Source organism: Herpailurus yagouaroundi, unplaced genomic scaffold (assembly GCF_014898765.1).
Source record: "Herpailurus yagouaroundi ecotype Mexico unplaced genomic scaffold, PumYag 213, whole genome shotgun sequence".
Classification (NCBI taxonomy): Eukaryota; Metazoa; Chordata; class Mammalia; order Carnivora; family Felidae; genus Herpailurus; species Herpailurus yagouaroundi.
This window is the reverse complement of record NW_024412444.1, coordinates 11,207,064-11,229,859: the sequence shown is the minus strand read 5'-3', so window position 1 is coordinate 11,229,859 and position 22,796 is coordinate 11,207,064. Positions and strand designations below refer to the sequence as shown.

The 22,796-nt window shown below is 37.4% G+C and overlaps 1 protein-coding gene across 4 annotated transcripts in view; it reads right to left on the bottom strand.

Annotated features, from left to right (window-relative positions):
• Positions 1-22,796, bottom strand: part of DNAH12 (dynein axonemal heavy chain 12) — a 218,839-nt gene that overhangs the window by 62,226 nt on the left and 133,817 nt on the right. For all 4 annotated transcript variants that reach the window (XM_040454701.1, XM_040454703.1, XM_040454702.1 and 1 more), the window contains 11 exons: positions 21,260-21,454; positions 14,285-14,418; positions 12,313-12,475; positions 11,494-11,574; positions 10,715-10,891; positions 9,326-9,457; positions 7,149-7,238; positions 6,421-6,561; positions 4,284-4,525; positions 3,096-3,243; positions 2,401-2,546 (listed from right to left, as the gene is read on the bottom strand). In XM_040454701.1, coding sequence (XP_040310635.1) covers positions 2,401-2,546; positions 3,096-3,243; positions 4,284-4,525; positions 6,421-6,561; positions 7,149-7,238; positions 9,326-9,457; positions 10,715-10,891; positions 11,494-11,574; positions 12,313-12,475; positions 14,285-14,418; positions 21,260-21,454 — 1,649 coding nt within the window. The remainder of the gene's footprint in view (positions 1-2,400; positions 2,547-3,095; positions 3,244-4,283; positions 4,526-6,420; positions 6,562-7,148; positions 7,239-9,325; positions 9,458-10,714; positions 10,892-11,493; positions 11,575-12,312; positions 12,476-14,284; positions 14,419-21,259; positions 21,455-22,796) is intronic.

Below are 22,796 nucleotides of genomic sequence, written 5' to 3'. Positions count from 1 at the left end.
AAACTAAGGGTTGATGGGGGGTGGGAGGGAGGAGAGGATGGGTGATGGGTATTGAGGAGGGCACCTTTTGGGATGAGCACTGGGTGTTGTATGGAAACCAATTTGACAATAAATTTCATATATAAATAAAAAAAAAAGAATACTTTAAAAAAAAAAAGAAAATTACTTTATTAGAAAAGTCAACTTTCTGCCAGAAAATGACAGATTGTTTTCCTCAATTTACATACAACCCTGAAATCTCTAGTTTCCTTGAATTTCAATTAAGACATAGATATACCAACAGCATTTTCTGAATTACAATTTAAAAAATCTGAATAACCACCCATGCATTGAAAACAGTTCTAAAACCGAACTATAAAGACTTGGGGTCTAATATTCTGTTAAGTAGAATTTTCCCTGCTCTGCCAGAGAACACATGTTTTTAACAACTATACTTTCTCAGATTATAATACATTTACTAATATGTCTAGAAGTTTCAACCTAAGGATGTTCATGCTCAAGTAAACTCTGAGTGGATAAACACCAAAAAAATGATCACTCACATCCTTATTTTGTTAAAATGATACTGTCAACGTAAAGGAGACTTAGATGTCTTGAAGTATCTAGTAGGGTTTCCAAAGAATATAACAAACAGTAACTCAGACTTTCACAATGTAAGATTTCCTTATATATATACCTCATATTCCACAAGATGACTGAAATTTCCCTTACAGTTTTAAAGGTAGTAAATGTGATATCCTGTCCCACATTTCACTTAACATAGTAAGCAAGAACAAGGATTTGAAAGTTAAATTGTCTGGGTTAAAATTCTGGCTCCACCATTTATTAATACAGTTATCTTACTAAATTTCAAAATATTAAATCACTCTGGGCCTCAATTTCTCATCTGTAAGATGGAATAATAATAATGTCAATTCATAGGAATTTGTGAGAATACAGGACACTTACAGCAGAACCTCATGAATATAAGAGCTCAACAGTATTTATCACAGTATGTTTGAGATATAGTCCCATGAAAAGACTAAAAATGAGATGATAACATGAATAAATAATCATTTATAGGAAATGAATTCTCAGATATGAATTCTTGTTCAAGTTTTTCTTTTTTTTTTTAATTTTTTTCCAACGTTTTTATTTATTTATGGGACAGACAGAGACAGAGCATGAACGGGGGAGGGGCAGAGAGAGAGGGAGACACAGAATCGGAAACAGGCTCCAGGCTCCGAGCCATCAGCCCAGAGCCTGACGCGGGGCTCGAACTCACGGACCATGAGATCGTGACCTGGCTGAAGTCGGACGCTTAACCGACTGCGCCACCCAGGCGCCCCTTGTTCAAGTTTTTCAAAGTGAGATAAATAAAAGGATAATAAAACCATTTGAAAAGTTGATATAGTTATTACACTATCAATGATAGCAATTGAAAAAAGATATCCATGAAGGGGCACAAATTATCAAGTTATAGTATCTTAAAAACAGGTAGAAATACCCAGTAAAAATAAATACATTTAATAGCCCAAACTCCAAAGAGCCGAGGTGTCCATCAACAGGAGAATGCATGGTGATATAGTCATATGATGGAATATTACTCAGCAACAAAAAAAAATAGGAATGTTATGCTTTGTGGAAGAAGCCTTACACAAGAGTACCTACAGTATGTTCTGTTTATATGAAGTTCTAGAACAGGCAAAACTAGCCTGTGGTGGAAGATAATCAGAATAATTTCCTACTGTGGGGTGAGAGTAGAGATTTACTGGGAAGGGACATAAGAGAACTTCCTGGATGTTAGTCATGTCCTGTATCTGTACCAAGTGTACATTTTTGTTGGAACTCATTGAATGGTATACTTAAGTCTTGTGTATTCCATTGTACATAAATTTTACCTCAAAAAAAAATGGGGGACCTGGGTGGCTCAGTCGGTTTAGTGTCTTACTCTTGATTTCAGCTCAGGTCATGGTCTCACAATTGTGGGATCGAACCCTGCATTGGGTTCTGCACTGAACTCCACATGGAGCCTGCTTGGACTTCTCTCTCTCCCTCTCTCTCTGTTCCTCCCCCACTCTCTCTGTTTCTCTCTTTCTCAAAATAAATAAACATTAAAAAAAAAAAGAAAGAAAAACAAACAAAAACAACTTAAGTTAATGATATGCATGCTGAAGCATTCGGGGTGGGGGGGAGTATAACCGTATCTGCAACTTATGTTGAAAGGTAGAAACAGGATGAGTTGGAGGATGGATGGAGCGATGGATAAACATGTGATAAAGCAGCAAGAATAATAAACTGTCAATTGTAGAATCTAGGAGGTGGCAGTTATGTAGGTACTTACTTTAAAATCCTGTCAACTTTTCTCCATGTTTAATTACTTTCAAATAAAATCATTGAAAAATACTTTATGCTCCTTACCAACGCCTGGAGTTATTAACAATCACTCCATTATCTATTGAGAAAGTATCTGTTGGCAGTCCAGCTATGTTCCAGGCTCTAATTTTTACTGGATCACCCAGAGTCTTACTCAATGAGAACTCCTCTGAACATGGAATTCTTTTCTTCTGTAAGAAATAAACAAATATCTAATGTTTCCCTTATTCTTGTTGGTTGAAATATTTTTAAAATTATTGATTTGTCGGGGCACCTGGGTGGCTCAGTCGGTTAAGCGTCCGACTTCAGCTCAGGTCACGATCTTGCGGTCCGTGAGTTCGAGCCCCGCGTCGAGCTCTGGGCTGATGGCTCAGAGCCTGGAGCCTGCTTCCGATTCTGTGTCTCCCTCTCTCTCTCTGCCCCTCCCCCGTTCATGCTCTGTCTCTCTCTGTCTCAAAAATAAATAAACTTAAAAAAAAAAGCTGCTGAGGATTCAACTCAGTTTAAAAAAAAAATTATTGATTTGTCATTAGATATTATTTAATGACTCTAAAAAATAGAAAAAGCTGCGAGTTGGACAATGAAAGCATTTTACTGATCTAACAAGAAGCAAAGAACAAGACCCCATACTTCCAGCTATTTCTTCCCTTCTTCATTTTTATTACCATCTTTTTCTCCAAGATACCCCAACACATACTTTGCATGTTCAAAAAGAAACTCATGAAATATGAAAGCACTACCTTGCACAACATACTCCAATCTTCTGTACATGTTTGTCGAAAGCCAGAAGTGAAAGCACCAAGATAGGCTATTACTCCTGCTGATACTAAGACGTCACCAGTCAAATTTTCATATATCACCTGAAGGTCATCTGCAGCTTGAGACCATCTGTGAGATCAACCAAAGGCAAAACAGCCTCACTATAGAGAATGATGGAAGACAGCATTTGAAAGGGTAAGGGGCTTCTAGTCCAAACTCTATAACAAAAAGTCATGAAATGTTGGACTTTTGCTTATCTCTACAAAATGAGGAGGCTAGGTCCCTTCTAGTTCTGAAATGCTATAATCCATATCTATGCAATATGAATGACAATCCACCTTTCATTATTAGATTAGGCATTTCTTGCAGAACTTGACCCTTCAGAATAAACAAGAACAAAAATAAAAACAGGCCAGCATTTTGTCTAATAATTTTCTCCGGGATGATTTGGTCTAGAAGCCCTGTTATTTGTTTCAGTATTTATTGTTAGTCTGTAAAACACAAAAACATTTGTAATTCATTACCAAAAAATACATTTAAGTTGTATATTATTGTTTAGGTATACTATTGTTTAAGTGGCATACTATTGTTAAGGTTGTTTTTCTTTTCCATTTAATGAAGGTTTACAGTAAAAAAATGCATTTCAAAACCACCTAATCTGCACTACAAAATACTGTCAAAGGCCTATTACCTTATCATGCTATTCATTCAACATATAGAATTAATAAGTGAGATAGTTGGCTGGTCAGTACGAATAAATAGATTAGAATAAAGCTAACTGGTTTAGTTAGATCAATCCAGTTATATCTTCTTTGAAATAAATTTCAAGAAAGTGAGCCATATGTCTACTACAAACATTATAATAAAGTTTGAACACACATAAGATCGGAAAAAAATTATATAATGATGACCCACATACTCACCACTTAGATTAAAAGTGATCATTTGCCTTATTTTGCTAATTAAGAAAAAAAGCATTTAGAAGGAAGTTGCAAACACCATCCTTGACATTAATATATTGTTTGGAGAAGCCTGGCCAAGTGCCTTGTAGAATGCCCCACATTCTAAACCAGCCATTTACAAATCAGTAATCATAATAAATACCCAAAGAAAGTAACATATACATGCCTGACTTTCTAAAATACTGTTCAAGTGAGCAGAAATCTGACCTTGATTTTTCTCCACCCAGTCCTCCAATTAGTTTTGAGGCTCTTTCTAGTTTCTTAGCGCAGAGTTCCACCTGATCTTCTAAACGAGCCTTTTCCTCAGTTTTCTCGATAAATGTTCTTTGTAAATTTTCCACATGATGTTCTACTTCTGCCAGTTCTGCTCTCTTCTGATTCAAAAGCTCCATGGTCTCAGCTAGGGACTTCTGAGCTTCTGCTAAGCGGGCTTTCTTAGGAGCTACTACCTGTTTGGGAACAATGTATGTAGCCACGATGTGTGCTATGTAAAACAGACACCTAAATAACCCTTTACAGATACTATGGGTTAAAAGTTGATTAATTATTATTAGAAATACATTTGTTACTTATAATAATAAATTATGCAAAATAAACATTTTGCCTTAAGTCTTATGTATTTTTTACCCCAATAAAGTAAAATATATTTATATGTCATATAAAACATATAAATCATTCTGGACTAGCAAATGATCATCTATAAAATAGATGAATTATTCTGGACCAACAATATGTTAGAATATGTAGCGAAACCAGTACAATACGTAGCAAAATGTCTCAAAAGAATGAGAAGTTGCCATTCAACTGTTGCCAAAAACACAGGAAAACACATGTAACGGAGATTATAAATATTTAAAATATATGAATATGCCTGTGTGTGTGTGTGTGTGTGTGTGTGTGTGTGTGTGTGTGGCATTTTCAAGTCTGTAGTCTTTTTCCCAGTTGGCTGAGGCATACATTTGCCTTGGAGGGATTAAGACTATGATAACAGGTACAAAGAGAAAGAAAGCCTTGATGTTCAGTTTCACTACCAAAACAAACTTTTCCTCAACAAGTCTTGAAAAGCCACACTTTATTGAGAGAAAGGGGATTTTCTAAAGTTCTTATCCTATTATGCTCATTAGTATATCAAGAATGGGGTTTGGCCAACTTGATTCTGGAGTGTATTTTAAACCATGGGGAAAAAGAATTTAGAAGATGACCAAAAAGACTATATGCCAGTTTGAAAGAAGGAAGTTCTGTATCTTCTGGTTCATTGCCATGAACAAACCTGATGGCAAAGCGGGAGGGAGGAGGCAGGGATCAGACACCAAATGTCCTGTTTTCTCTCCTTTGGGCTGAAATCCTGGAATGTGTTAAATAAATAGAGAGAAAGCAGGCAGCTCCACTTTCTACTTTTGACTTCAGAGGAGACCTTCCTGAATATCTCCCTCCAACCCTTCCCTAACAACATGGGACAGCTGCATCAGAACTGAAATGGCAGTGTAGTGTAAATGCCTTGGCTTCTCTGCCTTATTCCACATGCCTTGGGAGATGTGTGGAGATGAGCTAGGTTGAGAGCTCAAAATTTGCAATGGGGACCTCTCCCCACGATGCTCAATGAAGAATATCCCAGATAAAACTAATTTCTTTTCCTTTGACAAGTCTACCCCCCTGAAACTAACAATCAAAATCCCTACCTCTCCACAGGCACATGTATCTTATTAGGAGTATATTTCCAAATTGTGACAGCCTGATCATTTATTCTATACTCTGAGGTTATTCTAAACAGTTGCTACCATGTATTTTTCTCTGACATTTTATTTGTATTTCCTGCTTCCCTCAGTAGAATTCTGCCAGCTACAGAGGGCAAGGCCAGTGTTTCCCTGGCCCTTTGCTAGCCAAAGTTACACAGTGCTTTTAACCATTCTCCATAAAAGTTTCCCTATCAATGCATGCCATTGCTTCAGGGCAACTTTCCATGCTCTACCTCTTAACTTTACTGGACCTTCCTACTTTTGACCCCTTGAATCAGCTTTTTAATCTGCCACTTTGCCCTTGATGTTTTGTTTTCTTTGCTCCTGAAACTCTAATTCTTTTATACCCTAAGTCTCTATAGCTATAGGTCAGTCTGGCCAATTCACCCGTTCCCACAGTGCTACCACTCACACTAGCCCTGGCAAGGTTATGTCACACACAAGTATTCTCTTCATCTACTAGGTACTTAACATCTGGGTTTGTGCTGTAGCAAGACAAATTCTTGCTGGTATCATTTCTAGAAACTTCTTAACTTGTCAATATAGGCATAGATTTTAATTTCTGGGAATATTTCAAGACAAAATGAATGTACTGATCCTCAAAATACCTTTGCAACTCTGTCATACACTTCCATAGCCATGATCCACTTACACAGACCCTCAGCAGCAGAAGAAGCTTTCGCAATCTTAGAAGGGTCAAATTCAGGGTTTGTTAGGTACTCGCCACGTATCTTCTGCATAACAGTCACCTATACAGCAAGCATTTAGATCTTAAAATTTCAACATGTATCATACAATCATAAGATGAAAAAATAATCATGCACAGCAAAAAGTTGTGTAAGAAAGTTATGTTGTCTTTAAAAACCAAGGTCAAGTATTGTAGCAGAAACACAAGTCATATTTGTGAGCAAAATAGCAAGATTATAGACATCGAGGCAAGATGTTTCCTCTAAAAAAAATTAAGAATTTTGGAGATTGGAAAGATATATGGAAAAAGGAGAAAAGAATAATTAGACATAAATAAATACAAGTTTGGATGGAAAAGTGCACTATACTTTTTTATCTCACATACACTTGTGTTTCAGATTTATTAAACTATTCTAAGAAGACAGAGACTTGTTTCATGTTAATAATACACTAAAATAGTAACTTATTAAATGACTTTCAATGGTCTTAAGCAGCAGTTTTATTCATTATGAGAATTCATAAGAAAGTCAATAATTCATTCTTTTAATCTTAAATATGGACCATCCTCTTATGTTTTATATAACATTGCATAATGTTAAAGATCTTATACATCTTGGCAAAGTTATACAAAAAAACCAATGAAACTCACTGGAATGTTGTCCTTGTCATATTCTCTCAACTCTCTTAAGAAATTCATATCTCCCAGAAGCTTTTTGCTAGGTCCCCAGTAATCTAATATCTATAAATAAAATTTATGGAAACGTATTAAATGTACGATTAAAGATGCTCAATATAAATTTTTCTTCTTGAAGTTTAAGCTGTATTATCCAGAGAAACCATACACTTTCAAAATATCAACTTACATCTCTTTGGAAATAAAGAGACTCCACTCTCCAAGAACATATTGAATATATCAAACATTTAAAATATGAACATGTATTTATACATTGAATTTATTATAAAAAAGTAAACATTGAAAGGGCAAATGATGCAATTATTTCTCTTTAGGAAATGTAAGAAAAGCAACTAGCATAAACACCATCAGAATTTCATATAAGAAAATGTATTTTTATTATTTCCAGTTTTGTTTTCCTTTACTCTTGATTCTTTCAAACCAGAAAAGTAGTGCTATTGACTGACAATTGTGTCCTCCCCCATCAAAATTCGTATGTTGAAACGTAATCCCCAGTGTGATGGTATTTGGAGGTGGGATTGTGAGGAGGTGATTAGGTCACGAATGGGGTTAGTGTCCTTGTAAAAGATTCCTCAGAGAGCTCCCTCCTACTTCTGCCATGTGAAAAGCAAACCATCTATAAAGCAGAAAGTGGGCCTTCCACCAGACACTGAATCTACTGGAGCCTTGGTCTCAGAATTCCCAGCCTCCAGAACTATGAGAAATATAAATATAAGCCACCCCAGTGTATGGTAATTTGTAATAGCAGCCCAAATGGACTAAGACAGGTAGCAAACATTTTTCTTATAGATGACTGCCTCACCCACCTAGGCTCCCCAAGTGAGATAAAGAAGAGTAAGAAGAAAAAGATTACACATCACTCCACCAGTTCTAGAATAAAGCACATAGTACTTGTGCTGGCAAAGATGTTAAGTAAGTAGCTCACCACCATCCTTTTTCCTAATTCCAGAATCCTGATAGGTAGGGTTGTAAGTGTGTATATAAATGAGAATAACTTGGTAAAGTAAGAAGCTATTTATTTTCTATTATGCATGTACACACACATCCCAATTCCCCAATTCAGGAATTGAAACCTAGGTACTATAAATAAGCCTGAAAAGAAAATAAGTCCATAGATTTAGTTTAGGATGGATGTTATGCCTTCCTTTTTAAGGGCTATAACCTTGACTAATAATCATAATAACAACAGCTAACATATGGGGTGCCTGGGTGGCTCAGTTGGTTAAGTGTCTGACTTCGGCTCAGGTCATGATCTCACAGTCCGTGAGTTCAAGCCCCATGTCGGGCTCTGTGCTGACCGCTCAGAGCCTGGAGCCTGCTTCAGATTCTGTGTCTTCCTCTCTCTCCGCCCCTCCCCCACTCATACTCTCTCAAAAATAAAAACATTAAAAAAAACAGCTAACATCTATTGCAAACTTATTGTTTATAAGGCTTTATACATAAGAACTTTATATGTATTATCTATATGTATAATCTATATGTGTCTACCTGTATGTATAATCTATATGTATCTACCTGTATGTATAATCTTTATGTATCTACCTATATGTATAATCTGTATGTATCTATCCATATGTGTAATCTAATTCTCACATTAACTTTGTGCAGCAGGTACTATAATAATTATGTACTATAATAATTCCACAAAGGTTAATTGAGTATCTTGCCCAAGGTCACATGGCTGGCAGGACAGGATTTTTGAATACAGACATTCTGGTTGTATAACACATGCTTTGAACAACTTCACTATATTGCTTAACTCAGCAGAATTTTTTGAATGCTCTGAAATAACACCTATGTGGTTATAGAGAAAGTTCCTGAGAATCTTAGCTGGAAACATCTCACAAACCTCAGTGTTTATTTAATCCCACCCTGTGATAGCAGGTAACACTGCACAGGCAGAAAAAGAAACAGAAGCAATTGGAAGCACATTTTTCTGAGGCTGTACTGCCTTCACTTTACCCTGGAATACATGCAGATAGTGTTTTCCATACTTTCTTCTGAATCTGTCCAATCTGGAAAACGAGGTTTCTTTCCTGAACTGGATACTGTTGACATTTAATTTGATAATAGTTACTGCAAGGTGTTATGTATAATCATGAATATGATTTAGATTTGTGTCTAGTTATTACCTTGCCTCCAGTTCCTGAAGGATCTGAAATTTTTTCTGGTTTTATATCTTTCATGACACAGATAGCAGCCATAACTAATTTAACACCAGACGGAGGATTCTTCATTGATTTCACAATTGTAATGTCAGCTGGCTAAATTGAAAGAGAACAGAGTACCCTCAGAGTACTTTATTTTTATGTAATGAGAATTAAAAAAAAATAATGTTGGAGAATAACATCAATTATGTTGGAAATTAATTGATTTACTGTAATTTCCAACAATTATGTTAGAACATAGCATTTATTTTCATTTGGAATTATAACTGGTTTTGGCTTTGCATAATTATAAAATAATTAATAAAAGAGAATTTAAATTCAGCACAGATTAAGACCAATGGTTCTCAAATGTTTGGGAGTTCATAGATCCTCATGAGAATATTGACACCTATGAAGCCTCCAGAAATATTTTTGCATGTATACAAAAAATTTGCATACAATCATATAACAAGCCCATACACTGAGCCCAGGTTAAGAACACTAAGTTAGATAAAGACTTAATTCTATATTTACTTATATATTAGTTTTACCAAAAAACTGAAGTAGAGGTAGACCCTAATTTAAACTTATTTTCTAAAAAGACATATATTGTTATGACAGACACAATAGATCCATATACATATCATCCATTCCAATATCCTTCTGACATTCTTTGCAATTGCTGGAAAGCTAACAACTATATATATATATATCTTAGTTCCTCATAAACTGGAGCTGTGGGTGGTCATTGGGTTCCGCCATAGATCACCTGAATGATACCAGAGTTCTGACTAAATAAACAGGGCGATGGGCAGGGTGTGAGGCACCTCGTTTGCTGATAGAGGTTACAGTGGAGGCTCTGGAGGGTGGCTCTGCAGGCTTCTGACTCAGAGGGATCGTTCCTCTGGTAGGCCATTTCAGTTTGTCTTTGGGAGTCATTCCTGGCAGTTCAGCCTTGGATCTCTTTCTTCAGCTCTTCCAACACTTGTGTAATCCATTTACAGAATTCTCTAAGGAATCCTTTAAGGAATCCCTGTCTGCTTGTATTAAATAGAGACAGTTCTCTACCCTGCAACTGCAGCCTAACTCATATAGCCTGATACCAGGAACAGTACAAGGCCACAGACTCTCAGTGAAAAGGGAACCTAATATCAATGATATTAATCGGCGAGGTTTGAAGGCATCATGAATCCTCTGAGTTTCAGAGGATGGAGTGCTAAGAGTCCTTGGCACACAGTGATAAACAGTTACTTAAATTAATGCTCGTGGTCATCTAGAGTGAAGTGCCACCCAGCGGAACAGAGCCACACCTAATGAAACAGGGACCTGTGACCTAGTTTGTCGAAACGCAAGGTAGTGAATTCAAACACTTGCCTTGAGTGTATCCAGGGCAGACAGGGCTGCTTCCAAGGCTGGAATTGCCTCAGCCAGGTCACTCTCACACTCATTTTTCAGAGCTTGGGCTTCCTCAGCCTTGCCACTGGCTATCTCTTCATCTAATTTCACAAACTTTCTTTTTGCTTCCACTTGTGCAGACTCTATCTCGATAATCTAAAGAAAGAAAAAAACAAACAAAGACAATTCCTCCAACATCCTATTGCTTTCTCCTTCCTAAAGGCAAAAGAATGTTTGGAGATTAGGGAATTCAACATATCATGCTGAAGGGCAGGAGGTCCCAGGATAGAATGAGGAGAAATGCGAATACATGGGACCTAACGGAATAATGGGCTTCCCGCTTCCTTTCAAAATCAACAGAACTCATGTGGGACTCCGGAAGATAGCCAGGCAGTAGAAAAGGGTAAGGCCCCTAAGATCTAGTGGTGTAGTGGCAAAAAATTAAGGCATATTTTCAAGGCTAATTTTACACATTTCAATTGTCGTCTGACATCAATTTTTAAAAACTCACGATAGGGACACCTGGGTGGCTTCGTCGGTTAAGTGTCTGACTTCAGCTCAGGTCATGATCTCACGGTTCGTGGGTTCGAGTCCTGCATTGGGCTCTGTGCTGACAGCTCAGAGTCTGGAGCCTGCTTCAGATTCTGAGTCTCCCTCCCTCTCTGCTCCTCCCCTGCTCGTGCTCTGTCTCTCTCTCTCTCTCAAAAAAAAATAAACATTAAAAATAAATAAAAAATTAAAAACTCAGAATACTCTACCTGCATCATATGTGCATTTTCAATTTTAGCTTCTTCCAATTTGGGCTGTAATTGAACAAGCTCCATTTTCATTTCTCCAACCTAAACAGACAATTTGTCATTAAGTTTTCATAGCTACAAGAGCTACGGAAGCTAACCACAAAAAATTGAAACATAAAGCGTATCATACAGCATTAGGGCCAGTGAACCTTAACTTTTTCCCTCACTTATTTATATGATAAACAAAGCCATGCCAGTTTTCTTCACAAGAGACTTTATCTTCCTCACGTATATGACAGAGCTGTGAGAGGATGCAGTTGTCATGGAATAAATGCAGATAGAAAAAAGGTGGCAGGGTGGAGTGTCCCTATTATATGATGCATGGTATACAGTGCATATGAATCACCCAAGCCTGTATTGCTTACAGTGAACTAATGCTAGTAAGTATTACTAGCACTTGACTTATTTAAAAAAATCGTATATTTAATAAAACCTTATATTACAATAAAAAAAGGAAACTCAGACTTCCTGTATTCTCTCCAAATGCCAAAAAATTAAGAATAAAACAGGACTATTTAAGTCTGTATTTGAGTCTGGGAAACTTAGTGAATTTCTCTAAAACTGACTTTAACTCGTTTGTAAAATGAGGATCATTAGTGTCTACCTCACTGAGTGGTTATGAGGAATAACTGAAGGAATGTGTGTGAGGCACATAACACAATGCCTGGCATATAATGTATTCTTGATAAATTGTAACTCTTCATTATTTATGATTTCTTATATTTCCCAATGAAAAATTATAATTATATATTACCGTTGTGAGCAGCTCATCATATTTACCTGAGACTCGGCAAAAGCTAATTTGTCAAGCCCATTCACATATCTCTGTTTTGCTTCCATGACAGCTTGTCGCCTCTTAGTCAAAAGCTGTCGAAATGAGGCAATAAGTTCGAGGTAAGAAGTAGCAGTAACATAGTTATGCCGTCCTAACTGCTGCAAGAACCTAAGAGAGACAGATAACATATCTTACTCCAAAGTAATGAGTTGCACAGAGTAAGAAGTGCATTCAACAAAGCATCAACAACAAACCTATAAGAATAAAGGTTAATTTCATTCAGAAGCTGCTGAGTTCTTAAACTTTATAACATTCTAAGAATTCTCCACATAAGCATGCCCTGATTTCTTATCTGCAAAATATCAAATAGCAATGAAGTATTTAAAAAGCACAAATCACCAAAGATGGGTATCAAAGGTGAGCAAGAACAAGAAAGATACAGGCCTTTTTATATGTGTCATAAGCTAGGAGGAACTAGCACTGTAAGGGACTCAAGATACTGTGTAAGGTAGGGAAGTGTCGTAGGGAGAGGTGTTGCAGATAGGATAGCAAGGACGAGTCCCCATTCCTGGCACAAAGTGTTGTCACTTTGGCTGAGTGGAGTATGGCCAGAAGCGTAAAACTACTACACATAACACATGGAAACAATGGAAGCAACATTGTTTCATGGCAAGTACACAGAGTAGAGCCCACTGCTTGGTGCACCCGTCCAATCCAACTATGCCACAAGGCTGTATGATTCTGGATAGGCAATATACTATGAGCGCTTGGCTTTACATACTTTTGAAATGAGGGTGTCAGAGATGAACAGAGATGAAATAGATACTTCTGAGTTATCCACAGCCCACCACCCCTCTTCCCTTTTCTGAAAACTTCCATCCAGTGCTCCATCAGCAATGTTTGTTCTCTGAAACCTGCCACTTTAACCACAGCTGATTAGACTAGGGTTGGGCACTGGACACAAATGAGGTTTATCACATTTTGGGATAAATTTAGAACAGGGAGCTGGAAACAGCCAATCTGCCTGCCTGTTGGTGGAATTGCAAGAAGTAAACTTGAGAATCAAGAGGCAGACAATTTCCTCCACATGCAAGGAGATGTAGAAAACTCAGTCTGCCAAATACATATGATCTCATTTATATATTTATATGTGGAACCTAAAGAAGAAGGAGGAGGAGGAAGAAGAGGAGGAGGAGGAGGAGGAGGAGGAGGAGGAGGAGGAGGAGGAGAACTAGAACTCATAGACATGGAGAATAAACTAGTGGTTCCAGAGGCAGAGGGTAGGGGGTGGGGGAAATGGATGAATGTGGTCAAAAGATACAAACTTCCAATTACAAGGTTAATAAGTTCTGGGGATGTAATGTGCCCTATGGTAACTATGGTTAACAATACTGTATTATGTGTTTGAAACTTGCTAAGAGAGTAGATTTTAAAAGTTCTCATCACAAGAAAAAATTGAGAAGAATATTAACTAAACTTATTGTAGTAATAATTTCACATTATATACATATATCAAATCATTAGGCTGTACCTGTTAAATTTATATAATGTTATATCAATAATGTCAATAAAAGTGGAAAAAAGTCAAATAAATGCAAAAAAAAAGAAAAAGAAGGAAAATACAGTCTACAAAGAGAAAGAATCAGAAAAGGGAGGCAAAATAGGATGAGAAACAGAGAAAAGATATTTCTGGGTTTAGGATGACTTTCTAACTCTTGTTTCCAGTGTATCTGTGATCCAGCTGTATTCTTTTTCTTAAGCTTTGTGAGATACCCTTGAATCTTTATAATAAATTCTCCCCTTTTCCTTAAACCTAAATTAAGTAGTTTTCTATTCTATTGCAAGCTGAGATCTTAATTAAATGATCAGAAATGTTTAGAAGACATAGAAATCCTATTGAAATTTTGAGCTTTTCACAGAGAGAGACATGTTAAAATATAAGGCATTATTGTCATTTTAAAATTTATTAATATTAACCTTTCTGAAAGATCCATAATGGTAGTGTGAAAGTGTTTGCAGATTGGAACTATCTCTCGTCTTTCAACCTCAGTAAGCTCCAGTGTTTCTAAGAATTTCATAGCTACAAGTTCAAGGGCATCTTCAGGCCATGGCTAAAAATAAGAAAAAGAAAAACTTAAGACATTTAAGATGGGTAGTCCCACTCCAACTATGTAAGTGTCTTCCTGGATGAAAAGAATTTGGGGTTAAGCAAATTAAAACCTTAATTGGAAAAATAGAATTAGGTGGACTGAGGTCACAACTAAATCTATGAAAGAGTTTATAATTAAAGAGCAAATATAAAGGAAGCATCAATGGTATTTTACATAACAAGAATACATTACACTGCTTTCCTATCTCTTCCATTTGGACATCTAGTAGACATCCCAAAGTTAGCATGACAATGGCAGAGGCTGCTAGTTGCCCACCTAATACCTATCAGCTCTTTTTCCTAAGGACTCCAATTTTATTCTAGATGGCAATAGGCCCAGCTAAAAGACCACATTGCCTAGATTACCCTGCAATTCAGAGCAGATTAAGGCATATAAGCAGTTGTTGGGTGGGAACCTCAGGAAAGGCTCTTTAAAGGGTTAGAGCTGGTATGTATCCCTTTTTAAAAAGGTTTTTATTTAAATTCCAATTAGTTAATATACAGTGCAACATTAGCTTCAGGCGTACAATGTAGTGATTTAACACTTCCATACAACACCCAGTGCTCATCACAAGTGCACCCCTTAATCCCCATCGCCTATTTCACCCATTCCCCCCCCACCTCCCCTCTAATCACCATGTTTGTTCCCTATAATTAAGAGTCTGTTTCTTGGTTTGTCTCTTTTTTTTCCCCTGTGCTCATTTGTTTCTTAAATTTCATATGAATGAAATTTTATGGTATTTGTTTTTCTCTGTCTTATTTCACTTAGCATAATACTCTCCAGCTCCATCCGTGTCATTGCAAATGGCAGATGTCATCCTTTTTGATGGCTGAGTAATATTTCATTGTATATATGTACCACAGCTTCTTTATCCAATCATCAGTCAATGGACACTTGGGCTGCTTCCATGCTTTGACTATTGTAGATAATGCCACTATAAACATTGGGGTGCATGCACCCCTTCAAATCAGTATTTTTGTATCTTTTGGGAAAATACCTAGTAAGTATAATTACTGGATTATAGGGTAGTTCTATTTCTAACTTTTTGAGGAACCTCCATACTGTTTTACAGAGTGGCTGCACTTGTTTGCATTCCCACCAACAGTGTAAGAGAGTTCCCCTTTATCCCCATCCTCACTAACGTCTGTTGTTTCCTGTGTTGTTAATTTTAGCCTTTCTGACAGGTGTAAAGTGTGTCAGTTTTGCCCTAACCTTCTATTATCCTATTTCTTTCCTGGGACACAGATGTGGAAGTTGGAGCTCCAGCAGCCACCTTAGACCATACGATGAATTTGAGGGTAGAAACCACATGTTAAGGATAGTAAAGAAGAAAGAACCTTAGATTCTGATGACTTTGTCAAGCCATAAAAGCCCAGTCTTCTTACCTTCAGATTTTCTTCTATGAGAGAGAAAAACTTCATACATTTAGCTTGGGTTTCTGTTATTAGCAGTCCATCATAATTCCTGTTATGACATCCAGAGCTGAACTTTTGATTTTCTTCCCCCCAAATTTGCTTCTTCTCCAGCCTTCCCAGTCTCAGTGAAAGGATTCCTCTGCTTTTCCTGGAACATGCCACCTGTGTTCCTGCGTCTGGGCCTTGGGTCTTGCTATTCCCTCTGACTAGAACCCTCCTCACCTAGACCTTTGATGTGGTTCTCCGTCACATCTCTGCAGAAAGGCCAACTTATTAGGAAGGTCTTCCCAGAGCACTCATTGTAAAACACCACTCCTTTCCTCATTTCTCTCTTCCTGGTCCTGAATTTTCTTCTTAGCACTTAAAAGTACACAACGTAAATTTTTTTGTCCATTTGTTCATTGTCTGTTTCCCCTGACCACTAAAATGTAAAATCCATGAAAGGACTTTTTCTCCCTGCCATTATTCAGTACCTAAGACAGCACCTGTCAATAATGATTCCAAATATTATTCGATGAAATAATTTATGCTAAATGAGCAATTAATTTTTACTTGCTCATTAGAGTATTTTCCAAATTTCATTTAGATTCAACAAGATGCTTGTAATTATTTTCCTTTGTGTCAGACAATATTCATTTTAAGGTCAATTTTTCTCAGTGTCTGGCCCTCCATTCTAGTGAAATTCAAACTTTTTTGACCTAGTACACCATTAGTAAAAAAAGTTTTAAACACACACTGCCAGTATATGCAAGTTTACTAACAGATTGTATTCATGTTATACTAACACATTTTTCAAAGAGGCTTCTAAAGATTGAGATCAGTGAATTTTTGTAAAATGCCAGAGTAAGTGAATGTCATAGGAGTCATACATCACTGAAAACATTACAAAGGTTTATCTTTGTGTTCTGGGTGCTTTTTTTTTTAAATTATCCTGCTAATCATGAAAGTTTAATAACTATCTGTACTAGTTAGAATATTTATGGCCACAGTGACAGAAACCAGTCTTACTGTGTCTTCAGAGGGAATGTATCATTGTATACAATAAGAAGTCTAGAAGTAGAGTACTTCCAGAGCTGCTTAATTTAGAAGCTTAGTCATATCAAGGATCCAGTTCTTTCCAGCCTTTTGCTCTACCATTCTCCATGTACTTTATTTTACCCTTGGGCTTGCCCCATCTTGGTGGCAAGAGGACTGTTGCAGCTATGGACATTACATCCTCAAACAACAAGTTTGAGAGACAGAAAAGGCCCTTTTCCTACCATGTAACACTTCTTATAGTGAAGAGTTATACTCTTCTTACACTAATCCCCAAAGCTTCCCAACAGACTTGAATTCAGGATCCACTGGCAAGGAGTAGGTCATGAATAGGCTCATGTATAAACCAATCAACAGTAGGAGGCATGAGAGCACCAAAAATGACTTGGACGAGGCAGAAATCAATCCCTGTGATACATGACTACATGGAGGGTGATTTTCCAGACAAAATCAGAATTCTATAGACAAGGATGGAGTGGGTAGAAAATGGCTACTGACAGGAAAACATCATGAGCTAATATTGCAAGGTATGATACGCCCTGGGGATAAGATTTGTTGTTTAAATGGTCAGTATAAATCCATATTTTAGACAGCCTTCTTAAACATGTTCTAACCACTATCTTGTCAGATCTTGTTAAGTAGTCACTGCTTTTGCCTCCAGATGTGGCTGACACAGAGCTCAAGCTAGCTCATGTTGGTTTATGCCATTTTCTTAAATCCATTTAGATCTTCATTATATTACATCTTCAATCTTCAGTTTATCACAGGGATCCCTCAGGGCACCTTACATACTATCTATGACATATGGTCATCTGACATACAAACTGAGTAGGAGTAGACTGTTAATCCATATAAAATATTTCATACAAAAATGAATGAATATTCCAGTAATTCCTTCCCTTATCATCTGAACTTCTTTGGTACCCCTGGTAAGTACACACACTACTTTGAGACTAAAGATCTAGCCAGGGCTCCTGGGTGCCTCAGTTGGTTAAGCGTCTGCCTCTTGATTTTTGGCTCAGGCCATGATCTCATGCTTTGTGAGTTTGAGCCTCTGTTTGGGATTCTCTCTCCCCCTCTCTCTCTGTTCCTTCCCCCCACTTGTGTGCTCTCTCTCAAAATAAATATAAAAAAAAAAAAGAAAAAAGAAAAAAGATCTAGCCAAAAATTCAATGCTGTCCTGAGCTATGGGACACATAGTGGTTTATACTCACTTCCTGAACTTCACAGACCCCGGCCCCAGACAACGCCATTAGCATCATTGTGACACAGATCCTCTATCCCCCACTGTTTCACTGCAAAACCTTTATTCCTCTGTTACCCACCTAAATTCCCTTATCTATTTGCAACTCCCAGCTCCCTCTTTTAAAAAAATTTTCTCAGGGGCGCCTGGGTGGCGCAGTCGGTTAAGCGTCCGACTTCAGCCAGGTCACGATCTCGTGGTCCGTGAGTTCGAGCCCCGCATCAGGCTCTGGGCTGATGGCTCAGAGCCTGGAGCCTGTTTCTGATTCTGTGTCTCCCTCTCTCTCTCTCTGCTCCTCCCCCGTTCATGCTCTGTCTCTCTCTGTCCCAAAAATAAATAAACGTTGAAAAAAAAATTTTTAAAAATAAAAAAATTTTCTCAACAGCTATGAATCGCTTATAATAGAATACAAAGTCTATGGTTATGACAAAGATATTCAGAAGTAGCCAACTATCCTTATAAGATTTCACGAAAGAAAAATTTATGGTTGGACAGAGTTGGGTTGGTTTTTGGCTGCTTAATAGATATAATATTAAGATACAGTTTACATAAATCAAAATTGTTTCACACAACTTTTATTATTGTATAAACACTAAAATATCCACTAGCTAAACATATGTACAGTCCTCAAAAGGGAAAAACTAGTTGGGGCGCCTGGGTGGCTCAGTCAGTTAAGCATCCAACTTTGGCTCAGGTCATGAATGATCTCCTGGACTGTGGGTTCAAGCCCCACATCGGGTTCTGTGCTGACAGCTCAGAGCCTGGAGCCTGCTTTGGATTCTGTGTCTTTCTCTCTTTCTGCCCCTCCCCCACTTGTGCTCTGTCTCTCAAAACTGAATAAACATTAAAAAATATTTTAAAAAACAAGGCAGAACTAGTTTTGCAACTGATAAATAGGTAAAAGAGAATAAAACAAATTAGCACCAGAAATTTATTTTTAATTTATTTTAATGTTTATTTATTTTTGAGAGAGAGAGACAGAGACAGAGACAGAGCACGAGTGGGGGAGGGGCAGAGAGAAGGAGACACAATCTGAGTCAGGCTCCGGGCTCTGAGCTGTCAGCACAGAGCCCAACACAGGGCTGGAACCCACAGACCCTGAGATCGTGACCTGAGCCGAAGTTGGACACTCAACCGACTGAACCACCCACATGCCCAAAGAAACTTATTTTTTTTTTTAATTTTTTTAATGTTTTATTTATTTTTAAGACAGACAGAGCATGAGAGGGGAGGGGCAGAGAGAGAGGGAGACACAGCATCTGAAGCAGGCTCCAGGCTCTGAACTGTCAGCACAGAGCCCAACGCGGGGCTTGAACTCATGAACTGTGAGATCATGACCTGAGCCAAAGTTGGACGCTTAACCAACTGAGCAACTCAGGCGCCCCCAAAGAAATTTATTTTTAAAAGAAATTGTCCAGGATACCTGGTGGCTCAGTTGGTTGAGTGTCCAACTTCAGCTCAGGTCATGATCTTGCAGTTGATGATTTCAAGCCCCACATCGGGCTCTGTGCTGACAGCTCAGAGCCTGGAGCCTGCTTCACATTCTGTGTCTCCCTCTCTTTCTGTCCCTCCTCTGCTCATGCTCTGTCTCAAAAATAAATATAAACATTAAAAATTAATTAATTAAATAAATAAAATAAATTATCCAGGGTCAATCTATAGTCCACATTCTTTTGGACATAAAACAATTAAATAGAAGATACCATGAGCTACTATTTTTTTTTTAACATAATTTATTGTCAAGCTGGTTTCCATACAACATCCGGTGCATGAGCTACTATTCTCAAGAGCATAAGTACTTTATGGTCTTACACAGGCAGTGACAACCTGCCTTAAGGTTAAGTGAAGTGGCAGCCTTCATCATTTGCTGCTGGCTTGACTGAAATGTCCACTCAGTTGGTCTTCCTGTCTCTTGTTTTGCCCTATTCCAAACCATCCCATATAGCCTCCAAGTATTTGGATTTTTTCCTCTAAATATGTTAGCTAAATATATGTTAATGCCCCCACAATGTCTTTGGTGCAAAACCAAATTCCTAGGCACATTCATAAATTCCATATGACTTGGCACCAACTCAAAACTCCAGCTTAACTCCTGCTATCCTCAGTGCCAGTCACCTGTACCAAACTATATGCATTTGCCCAAATGAGACATGCCCGCCTCACTGTTCTCCCTTTGCACTTACTATACCCTTGTGATGGTTAGTTTTAAGTGTCAATTTTACTATGGGCCACCAGGTGCCCAGATATCTGGTCAAACATTACACTGGATATTTCTATGAAGTGTGCTTTAGGAGGAGTTTAATATTCAAATTAATAGACTAAGTAAAGCAGACTACCCTCCCTCATGTGAATGGGTCTCATCTAATCAATTGAAGGTCTGAAGAGAATAAAAATACTGAACATTCCTACACACCCCCCCCAGAATAAGGGGAACTCCTTCTGCCTGACTGCCTTCAGTTTTTTCCTGCCTTTGGACTCCAATGGAAACATTGGCTCTTCCTGGGTCTCAAGCCTGCTGGCCTTCAGACTGGAACTTACACCATTAGTTCTCTTGGGTCTCCAGCTTGCTGGCTGCAGATGTTTGAACTTGTCAGCCTCCATAATCATGTGAGCCAGTTACTTATAATAAATACATGTATAGATAGATATAGATATCAATATCAACAGATATAGATCTACCTATATATCTTTTTAGACATATATATGTGTGTGTGCGTGTATGTGTGTGTGTGTGTGTGTGTGTGTGTGTAATACATTCTCTTGGTTACTAATACACTCCTCCTCTATGTATTTCATTTTCATAGTTTAGAGATTCACTGTCTTAATAAGTACATCTTTTCCACACCAAGGTTATAGCTCTTTTATATGATTGTGATGACTCCTTTACCAACTGCCTTTTCTATCTTCCAGTCTAGAATGTGAGCTCCTTGTGGGGATCATGTAGACTTATCAGTCCCTGGCACCGAGCACTATGCCTGTCATTAGAGCAAGCAATCAAGAAACAAACATGTGCTAAATGTGTATCAATAGAGCTTGAGTAAGATTTCAGAAAAATTCTAAAAGATTTAGTTGCCCATTCCCCCAACCCCTCTGCCCCCAAATTACAAACCTGAAACCAGTCAATGGTACAGCAATTGATGAGGGATGGGAACTGTCTCAAGCGATTCCGAAAAGCATCTCCAATGGGGCTAAAGGCCACTACAACATGAAGATTATCTTTGCAGCGATTCACAAAGAATGCAAACAGGGCCAAGGGACTGAGTTCATAGTGTTTACTGCCAGCCTGAGCTACAGGACGAACACCCTAGGGAAATAAAAACCTTGTAAACAAAACCAGACAATCTGATAATGAGATTAATAGCTACCGGAATGTTAAGAATTTTTACTATTCCCCTTGTAAATATCTTTAAAGTTTTTATATCAATAAAGTGACTTTGATATAGTTTGTACTTCTTCCAACTCCATAATTCTATAATTTGAAAATAAATATCTGTCAAGAATTTAACTTATAAAGGTACTCACAAAAAGTTCACCATGATATATGTATAGGACTATAATTCAACGTTGCTTCTAAGAGGAAAAACCTAAACAACCGAAGTGTCCAGTTAAAAACATTATAAAGCATTCATAGGTTGTAAATTTTATACAACTGTTAAATGAAATGCATTGATGAATGTGCTATGGCAAGATCAGCAAGATAAAATAAGTGAAAAGAAAACAAGTTATGCAACAGTGTGTAATATGATCTTTGTTAAAAGAATACATAGGTGCATGTGTGAGTACATACACACCGGTTTATGAAAGTAATCACAGAAACTATTAACAATAGTTACTTTTGGTGAGATGGACTTAAGGGGGAGTATGAGAAGAAAGCTTTCACTTTTTGTTTTGGACTTTTTTTTGGTTTGTATCATTCTTTTTTTTCATTCTGGACATTTTTATGCTATTTGAACTCTAACTTTATTCTTACAACATTGTTATATTTAAAAAATGTTAATAGGGTTGTCTGATAATGAGATTATGGGGGACTTTTAACTTTCTTTATCTCTACACGACTTTGGGCATCATGGTTCCAAAACCAAACTTCTTGAATTCAGGTCACAGCCTGCAGTTTATTACCTATGTGCCCTTCGGGCAGGTTATTTAACCTCTCTGTAACCTAATTTCCTCATCTATAAAATGGCCAAAAGAGTACCTATATCAGAGAGTTGTTGAAGGATCAATTGAGTTATTACACATGAACACATGCAATAGTTCTTGCTGCATAGTTAAGTGACTGTTAGCTTTTACTTCATATCCTGCCTTTCTCCTTGTTCAGAGCACAAAAAAATGTCATAGTCAATAAATTATCTTATAAATAGATTTTAAAAAATGTTTTGATAGCAGATATAAGGAATGGTCACAATGATCATATAAGTTCTGTTGCTACTGCAAGGAATTGATTTCTCAAAGAATTCTCTATTGTAGATATGTTCTGCTTTATGGGATATCTATCTTCATGGAAAATTATAAATTGACTCTGTATATACATTATGAGAGTAATTCTCAAATTATGATTATTATGATCAGTGTTAGTCTACAAAATTATGTTCAGGTGGTCTACCTGCATTAAGTCTGAGTTAATACTCGAGATGCAAATAGAGAAA